The following is a 10000-nucleotide window of genomic DNA, read 5'->3' as shown; positions in this document are numbered from 1 at the left end:
TAGGTGTGTGTGAGAGTGTAGGTGTGTGTGAGTGAGTGTAGGTGTGTGTGAGTGAGTGTGTGTGAGAGTGTAGGTGTGTGTGAGAGTGTAGGTGTGTGAGAGTGTAGGTGTGTGTGAGTGAGTGTGTGTGAGAGTGTAGGTGTGTGTGAGAGTGTAGGTGTGTGAGAGTGTAGGTGTGTGTGAGTGAGTGTGTGTGAGAGTGTAGGTGTGTGTGAGAGTGTAGGTGTGTGAGAGTGTAGGTGTGTGTGAGTGAGTGTGTGAGAGTGTAGGTGTGTGTGAGAGTGTAGGTGTGTGTGAGTGAGTGTGTGTGAGAGTGTAGGTGTGTGTGAGAGTGTAGGTGTGTGTGAGAGTGTAGGTGTGTGTGAGTGAGTGTGTGTGAGAGTGTAGGTGTGTGTGAGAGTGTAGGTGTGTGTGAGTGAGTGTGTGAGAGTGTAGGTGTGTGTGAGAGTGTAGGTGTGAGTGTAGGTGTGTGTGAGAGTGTAGGTGTGTGTGAGAGTGAGTGTGTGTGAGAGTGTAGGTGTGTGTGAGAGTGTAGGTGTGTGAGAGTGAGTGTGTGTGAGAGTGTAGGTGTGTGAGAGTGAGTGTGTGTGAGAGTGTAGGTGTGTGTGAGAGTGTAGGTGTGTGTGAGTGAGTGTGTGTGAGAGTGTAGGTGTGTGTGAGAGTGTAGGTGTGTGTGTGAGTGAGTGTGTGTGGGAGTGTAGGTGTGTGTGAGAGTGTAGGTGTGTGAGAGTGTAGGTGTGTGTGTGAGTGAGTGTGTGTGGGAGTGTAGGTGTGTGTGAGAGTGTAGGTGTGTGAGAGTGTAGGTGTGTGTGTGAGTGAGTGTGTGTGAGAGTGTAGGTGTGTGTGAGAGTGTAGGTGTGTGTGAGAGTGTAGGTGTGTGTGAGAGTGAGTGTGTGTGAGAGTGTAGGTGTGTGAGAGTGAGTGTGTGTGAGAGTGAGTGTGTGTGAGAGTGTAGGTGTGTGTGAGAGTGTAGGTGTGTGAGAGTGTAGGTGTGTGTGTGTGTGAGAGTGAGTGTGTGTGAGAGTGAGAGTGTAGGTGTGTGTGAGAGTGAGTGTGTGTGAGAGTGAGTGTGTGTGTGAGAGTGTAGGTGTGTGTGAGAGTGTAGGTGTGTGTGTGTGTGAGAGTGAGTGTGTGTGAGAGTGAGAGTGTAGGTGTGTGTGAGAGTGAGTGTGTGTGAGAGTGTAGGTGTGTGAGAGTGAGTGTGTGTGTGTGAGTGTAGGTGTGTGAGAGTGAGTGTGTGTGAGAGTGTAGGTGTGTGTGAGAGTGTAGGTGTGTGTGAGTGAGTGTGTGTGAGAGTGTAGGTGTGTGAGAGTGAGTGTGTGTGAGAGTGTAGGTGTGTGAGAGTGTAGGTGTGTGAGAGTGAGTGTGTGTGAGAGTGAGTGTGTGTGAGAGTGTAGGTGTGTGTGAGAGTGTAGGTGTGTGTGAGAGTGTAGGTGTGTGAGAGTGAGTGTGTGTGAGAGTGAGTATGTGTGAGAGTGTAGGTGTGTGAGAGTGAGTGTGTGTGAGTGTGTGTGAGAGTGTAGGTGTGTGAGAGTGTAGGTGTGTGTGTGTGTGTGTGAGAGTGAGTGTGTGTGAGAGTGAGAGTGTAGGTGTGTGTGAGAGTGTAGGTGTGTGAGAGTGTAGGTGTGTGTGAGAGTGAGTGTGTGTGAGAGTGTAGGTGTGTGTGAGAGTGTAGGTGTGTGTGAGAGTGTAGGTGTGTGAGAGTGAGTGTGTGTGAGAGTGTAGGTGTGTGAGAGTGAGTATGTGTGAGAGTGTAGGTGTGTGAGAGTGAGTGTGTGTGAGAGTGAGTGTGTGTGAGAGTGTAGGTGTGTGAGAGTGTAGGTGTGTGTGTGTGTGAGAGTGAGTGTGTGTGAGAGTGAGAGTGTAGGTGTGTGTGAGAGTGTAGGTGTGTGAGAGTGTAGGTGTGTGTGAGAGTGTAGGTGTGTGAGAGTGTAGGTGTGTGAGAGTGAGTGTGTGTGAGAGTGAGAGTGTAGGTGTGTGAGTGTAGGTGTGAGTGTAGGTGTGTGAGAGTGAGTGTGTGTGAGAGTGTAGGTGTGTGTGAGAGTGTAGGTGTGTGAGAGTGAGTGTGTGTGAGAGTGTAGGTGTGTGAGAGTGAGTGTGTGTGTGAGTGTAGGTGTGTGTGAGAGTGAGAGTGTAGGTGTGTGAGAGTGAGTGTGTGTGAGAGTGTAGGTGTGTGTGAGAGTGTAGGTGTGTGAGAGTGAGTGTGTGTGAGAGTGTAGGTGTGTGAGAGTGAGTGTGTGTGTGAGTGTAGGTGTGTGTGAGAGTGAGAGTGTAGGTGTGTGAGAGTGTAGGTGTGTGAGAGTGAGTGTGTGTGTGAGTGTAGGTGTGTGAGAGTGAGTGTGTGTGAGAGTGTAGGTGTGTGTGAGAGTGTAGGTGTGTGAGAGTGAGTGTGTGTGTGAGTGTAGGTGTGTGAGAGTGAGTGTGTGTGAGAGTGTAGGTGTGTGAGAGTGAGTGTGTGTGAGAGTGTAGGTGTGTGAGAGTGAGTGTGTGTGTGTGTGTGTGAGTGTGTGTGAGAGTGTAGGTGTGTGAGAGTGAGTGTGTGTGAGAGTGAGTGTGTGTGAGAGTGAGTGTGTGTGAGAGTGTAGGTGTGTGAGAGTGTAGGTGTGTGTGTGTGTGTGTGTGAGTGAGTGTGTGTGAGAGTGTAGGTGTGTGAGAGTGTAGGTGTGTGAGAGTGAGTGTGTGTGAGAGTGTGTGTGTGTGTGTGTTAGAGTGTGTGCACGCACGTGTTTGTGTGTGTGTTAGAGTGTGTGCACGCACGTGTTTGTGTGTGTGTGTGTGTGTGTTAGAGTAGGGTGACCATATTTTGATTACTGAAAACCAGGGGCCTGTTTCAGTAATGAGGTTCAACCAACTCTGAGTAACTGACTCTGAGTTAAGCTCATGCACTCCAACTATGAAAAGCCCCGATCAATGGAGCTCCGAAATTATGATTCTCCATGGCAACAGCACCAACAACAATACGTCTGCATACTTCCGGGTCAATACACAAGTTTAATTATTAATTATTTTAATTAAGTTAAATTTTCATGGTATCCAAAAGGCAAAAAAAGAACGTGACAGCAGCTAAAAATGAAAAATAAAAACATAATTCAATCAGATAAAGCTTTAAGCATAAAATGTTCATGGGTGTTGGTTTAATGACTTTACCAACATATTAAATATCATTGAGTGCAGCAGCTTTTCCCACATTCCCGTCTCACTGTGATGTTTTAATGCTCATCAATATCATAAATCCTGTACATTTATAACACTAAGTATTATATTACTTTTGCATCAAATTACAAAATAATAAAGTGTCTGAGGGAGTGATGGTGAAATGAACATCTTTCTCTCTTTTCACTTCAGTTATCAAACACACATTTTTTCCCTCTTTTTGAAAGTTGTGAAATCACTATTGTGGAGTTTTTCTTTTGCTATTTGAGCAAATGGAGACAGAAATATATATGTGTAATGTATTCTGTCATTGACCGCTGTAAGAGTTTAACCCTATGAAGACTTCAGCTTCAGAAACACAGAGATGTGAGAAGAGTCTTTCACATAATGAAATATTCTCTGATCACACCGGTTACATTTATTAATTATGGTAATGACATTATTGACTTCTACTCACTCACTGACAGATGAAGAGGAGATGGAGGAAGAATATTAACATCCAGCAGGGAAAAGATGAAAGCATTTGTAGGGAATAAAGATGACTATAAAACATAGTAAATAAATGTATTTAACAGCTGTGGTTATGGCATATATCTCAGACTAACATCTGGCATTCTTCCATTCCGCACATTAATCAGTTTTCAGAAAGTGTGATGATGGGAATATGAGTGTCATAAATGCGTCCAAACACTGTAAATCCTGAAGGAAACTCTCATTATCAGGAAACTTCTCGAGGATTCTCAGGTGAAGGTCAGGATGCTGTAGAAAAGGCCATTAGTGTCTCTCTGACTGTCCTCATGATGGAAAGATGAGCAGTGAATGAATGTTCCTGCACTGAATGCTTTATGTATTTTGTCAAGTGGCAGATCATTTCATGTGTTTTAAGTGAACTTTGCTTACTTTACATTTAGATTAAATTTATAATTTTTTGATATTTGTACTTGAAATACGACCAAAATACTCTTTTGTGGCGTTTGAATGAATGAATGAAGTATTTAAACACTGGTGCTTTAAAAAGGGGAGGAGCCTGAAACAAACTCTGGGTTTATCAAAGTAAACCTGCTTCTGACCCGGTTAGGTTCACTGAGTGAGAGTTACCATGGTAACTGACTTTTAGAAACCGGCTTGACTTACCCCGCTTTCTCGGGTTTGACATCCCTCACATTCTGAAACAGAAAACCCAGAGTTTGCCTTAATTCAGGGTTAACATACTCAGAGTTTCCACTGAACCTGCTTTCTGGAACAGGTGTGTGTGTGTGTGTGTGTCCACCAGTTAATATAAAACTTTGAACATGTGTGTCTCTGTGTGTGATTACTCCTGCAAGCGGATCATTTCCTGCCCATTAGAGGAAGTCCTCCAGTGACCCTGCTGGACCAATCAGAGGCCGCAGATCGAGCACATGACGCAGGCGGTCTTTAAATACGGTTTTATTATCACAGAAGCAGTAAATGTTCCACTACAGGTCAAAGGTCAAACATGAAAATAAACCATGAGAGGGAATGCAGTAACAGCCAAAACACAACACACACACACACACACACACACACTCCTGATATACAAAACCAGAGACGACAGCGAGAGGTCAAGAGCTTTGGGTGTGTCTCTAACACACACACACACACACACACACACACACATTCAGAGAGAGCGGAGGTCAAACTACACACAGAAGAGCAACATCCAATCAGAATCCAGAGCTGCGTACCGAACGTATACGTGACCTTTATACATTCCAGAAGATGAACATGTCATAAAGAGAAGCAAGAGGGGGGCGGAGGTCAAACACAGCGGTCAGGGGTCAGCGGGGGGGGTCAGAGGTCAGCGGGGGGGGTCAGAGGTCAGCGGGGGGGGTCAGGGGTCAGCGGGGGGGGTCAGAGGTCAGCGGGCGGACACTAGTCTTCATCAGAGGAGTCCCTGTCGAAGAGGACGTCAGGTCGAGTGGGGACCAGGGGTTAGCGGGGGAGGGTCAGAGGTCAGCGTGGGGGGGGTCAGGGGTCAGCGGGCGGACACTAGTCTTCATCAGAGGAGTCCCTGTCGAAGCTGTAGGCCATGAAGAGGACGTCAGGTCGAGGGGGGACCAGGGCGGAGGTCAGCGTGAGGGGTCAGGGTCAGCGGGGGAGGGTCAGAGGTCAGCGGGGGGGTCAGGGGTCAGCAGGGGGTCAGAGGTCAGACACTAGTCTTCATCAGAGGAGTCCCTGTCGAAGCTGTAGGCCATGAAGAGGACGTCAGGTCGAGGGGGGACCAGGGCGGAGGTCAGCGTGAGGGGTCAGGGTCAGCGGGGGAGGGTCAGAGGTCAGCGGGGGGGTCAGGGGTCAGCAGGGGGTCAGAGGTCAGACACTAGTCTTCATCAGAGGAGTCCCTGTCGAAGCTGTAGGCCATGAAGAGGACGTCAGGTCGAGGGGGGACCAGGGCGGAGGTCAGCGTGAGGGGTCAGGGTCAGCGGGGGAGGGTCAGAGGTCAGCGGGGGGGTCAGGGGTCAGCAGGGGGTCAGAGGTCAGACACTAGTCTTCATCAGAGGAGTCCCTGTCGAAGCTGTAGGCCATGAAGAGGACGTCAGGTCGAGGGGGGACCAGGGCGTGGCCCGGTTTCACCATCTCAAAGCCCAGGAAGCTGAAGGTGCGCACCAGTTTCACTGCGGACAGAGGGACAGGTCAGAACACACACACACACACACACACACTCACACGCGCACACTCACACACACACGCGCACACACACACGCGCACACACACACACACACACACACACACACACACACGCGCACACTCACACACACGCGCACACACGCACACACACACACACACACACACTCACCACGATCGTCCCTGCTCTTATAGAAGCAGACGAACACACTGAGCACCTTCAGATGTTCTTCAGCAAACTCCAGCAGAGAGATGAAGCTGAAATCACACACACACACACACACAAGTTTTAACACACTCTGAATCACATCTAAATATACTGTGATAGTGGATTATTAACACATTGAGGCTCTTGTTTTCTTATCAGTGTCCAAGAGAGTCAAATAACTCGTTTATCATCATTCAGGCGAGTGTTCTTCATCATTATAATCTGTTCAGCTTCTATTTTTCTGTGTACTAGGGCTGTCAACGAATATTCTAAATTCGAATATATATTCGAATAGTTTTAAAAAAACGAATTTCGAAGGTGAAAATTAATATTCGAATAAATAAAAAAATGTGGGGGAAAAAACGCCCGCGGTAGTAGAGGCGTGTCTGTCTGCTTTGCGCCTGAAGTCTTGTGTACTTTGGCCCGTCTCCAGAGCGCGAGCCGCGAGCCTCCGCTGACTGCGCGCGCTCCTCCACAAACGGACGAGGTGTTTATACTTGACGCGCTCGCTGTTGTGCTTTTCTTTGAAACGACAGATGGCGACTCGGAGTAATTGTTCTATAAACTATCAGGAAAAGCGTCGAGAAGTGGGCTAATGTACACAGGTGACGATATTTATTTTAGTACACTTCACCGAAAACCACACTACAGAAGAATCATGTAAAACAGATCAAAATAAACCTTGATATCACTTGTGACATGAGAACAAAATGTATGTAGAAATGTAACGTTAACTTATACAACTCAATTTATGATATATAAATGTTTCCTAATTTCACTAAACACTTTAGTGAGTTTTCACTTAGTTTCACTTTTCTTTATTAAACAGGCTTTTTTATGCTTTTGTAGACTACCTATATAAGTAGTTTTGTGTCTTGTGTATTCATTTGTCCTGTAATTGACGTAATGCGCGTCATTGATAAAATGCGCAACCAGATGTTCGAATAGTTCGAATATTCGTGCTTTTTTTAGAGGGAATATTCGAACGTCATTTTTGAGCAATTTTGACAGCCCTAGTGTGTACAGTCACAATAAAAACTACATGTTTTGCTTTTTGCACAATAAAGAAAACACACATGATCTGCAGCCTCTGTTGAAGACGTTCATGAGGTTAGTCTTCAGGAAATGACCTCCAGCTCAGTGAATACTTGACTCACACACATTCATGCATATATTTAAGATATATTTGCATGTATATACATTTATATAAATCTATAATATATATATAAATATAAATGTTTTATATATATAAAAAAATATTTTTTCTTAAATATATACATGCTTGTGTGTGTATTTATATATAAATAATAATTAACAGAGTACACACACATATATTTTATGTAAACACAAACTTTTATTTTGGATGCGATTAATCGCGATTAATCTTTTGACAGCCCTAATTAAAACATTTTTAAATTTATTTAAATGTACGTTAGATATGACATGTGACATGAATCAAATGTTCACTTTATTCTGAATCTAATGTTTATTATTTGAACACAGTTGTGCGGTTGCTAGGGCGCTGTGTGTGCGGTTGCTAGGGCGCGCTGTGTGTGCGGTTGCTAGGGCGCGCTGTGTGTGCGGTTGCTAGGGCGCCGTGTGCGCGGTTGCTAGGGCGCCGTGTGCGCGGTTGCTAGGGCGCGCCGTGTGTGCGGTTGCTAGGGCGCGCCGTGTGTGCGGTTTCTAGGGCGCGCCGTGTGTGCGGTTGCTAGGGGGCGCCGTGTGCGGTTGCTAGGGGGCGCCGTGTGCGCGGTTGCTAGGGCGCCGTGTGCGCGGTTACTAGGGCGCCGTGTGCGCGGTTGCTAGGGCGCCGTGTGCGCGGTTGCTAGGGCGCCGTGTGCGCGGTTGCTAGGGCGCTGTGTGTGCGGTTGCTAGGGCGCTGTGTGTGCGGTTGCTAGGGCGCTGTGTGTGCGGTTGCTAGGGCGCTGTGTGTGCGGTTGCTAGGGCGCTGTGTGTGCGGTTGCTAGGGCGCTGTGTGTGCGGTTGCTAGGGCGCTGTGTGTGCGGTTGCTAGGGCGCTGTGTGTGCGGTTGCTAGGGCGCTGACCTCTCCTTGCTGCCCTCTGGGAAGGGGTCAGAAGGAATCTCCACGAACAGGCCTTCCCCTCGGAGCACCGCCTCCCATTGGATGATCCGGGACACAGTGGGCCGGCTCTGGAAGTGCAGGATCCTGGGGCGGCCGGCCCCAGCTGGCTCTTCTGTCACAGTCAACTTCCTGTCCTGAGGAGACCACACACACACACACATCATCAGCAGGCGGACGGGTCTGAGCTCATGCGCCCCCTAGAGTCCGGGAGTGGAAGTGTGTACACCCTGAGTGACATGCAGTGTGTGTGTGTGTGAGTGTGAGTGTGAGTGTGAGTGTGAGTGTGAGTGTGTGTGAGTGTCTCACCGAGTACAGCTGCGGCGCTGTGGATGAGTGATCCCGTGCTCCATTCCCTCGCCCACCTGGGATCTTCAGAGGTGGGTGAGGGGCATCAGGAACACCACAGAGGCCCTGGACCAGTGGTACTACAGCACACGGACAGACTGCGGACAAACACACACACACACACTCACGTCAGGGTGTTGGAATATACACATTAGTGATGCGTCGCGGTCACATGACATCAGATGCACATCGAGGGATTATTCAGTCACATGTCTTTCCATCTGTGCGTCCTCCACACACACACACACACACACACACACACACACACACACACACACACACACACACACACACACACACACACACACACACACACACACACACACACACACACACACACACACACACACACACACACACACACACACACACACACACACACACACACACACACACACACATCTTTAATATTAAAATAATATTTATATTATTTAAAGTTTCATATTCTATACATATAAATCCACCTTTTATATTATTATTTGAATTTAATTTATTTATTTTTATATATTTTTTAAATATTTTAACTAAGTATTATTTTTAAACTTAAGTTTTCTATTCAATATTTATTTAATATCCATTTATATATTTTATAGTATTATTTAAATATAAAAAAGTATAATTTAAATGAGCATTTATTTATTTGTTTTTATATCAGTCATTTTAAAAAATTAAGCATTATTGTTTAAAATAGTTTTAGATTTATTATTTAATATATATTTTACCATTTTTAAAATCAATTTTTATAGTGTTTATTATTTGATTTTTTTTATTTAAAATCTAAAATTATCCTTTATTTGTTTTTATATCATTAAGACATTTTAATTTATACTCACTATTATTGTTTAAACTAAAGTTTGCATTTTTTTTATCTTAGCAGATTTTTTAAATGTACTTTTAATAGCATTTATTATTTTAATCTAATTTTTATTTATTTATAATCTAAATTAGCATTAAATTTATTTTTATATCATTTTAAAATATTTTAATTTATACTTAGCATTATTATTTAATATATACATTTACATTTTTTTTAATAATATTATATATTTTTTTATATACAATCTAAATGTTATAATTTATTTGCCTTTGTATCATTTTAAAATAGTTTAATTTATACTTACTATTATCGTTTAAACAAAATGTTCTATTCAAAATATTAAATATATATTTTTCATTAAAAAAAATATTTATAGCATTTATTTTAATCAAATTTGTATATATTTATACAATGAATTAATATAAAATAATTCGTTTTTCTCTCATTTTAAAATATTTAGATTATACATATTTAAACCAAAAAGTGTTGTATTCAATATATTTGTATTTTTAATGTATTTAAATCTACTTGTTATACGAGCTATTAAAACAAAAACACAAAACTCCCAATGATTCAATATTTGAACGAATCGCTCGAGTCAAAGATTCAATGACTCGTTCATTAACAACCTCATTCCTGATTGAATCATTTGAATGAATCGATTCAATGACTCGGTCACTGCGCCACCTACTGGTTATGATTAAAAGTGTCATTCTTTCCAACATTTATTTCTTATATATACTTAAGCAG

The 10000-nt window shown here is 44.1% G+C and overlaps 1 protein-coding gene across 1 annotated transcript in view; it reads right to left on the bottom strand.

The window, feature by feature from the left end:
* Positions 1-4565: 4565 nt before the first annotated feature.
* oaz1b (ornithine decarboxylase antizyme 1b) overlaps positions 4566-10000 on the bottom strand; it is a 7226-nt gene continuing 1791 nt past the window's right edge. The window contains 5 exon segments of the mRNA XM_079836030.1: positions 4566-5786; positions 5969-6054; positions 8050-8222; positions 8395-8481; positions 8483-8531. Coding sequence (XP_079692156.1) covers positions 5656-5786; positions 5969-6054; positions 8050-8222; positions 8395-8481; positions 8483-8531 — 526 coding nt within the window. The 3' untranslated portion in view covers positions 4566-5655.

The sequence above is a fragment of the Gobio gobio genome (assembly GCF_949357685.1).
Source record: "Gobio gobio genome assembly, chromosome: 14".
NCBI lineage: Eukaryota > Metazoa > Chordata > Actinopteri > Cypriniformes > Gobionidae > Gobio > Gobio gobio.
The sequence above is the reverse complement of the archived record's forward strand: the minus strand, read 5'-3'. Positions and strand labels throughout refer to the sequence as shown.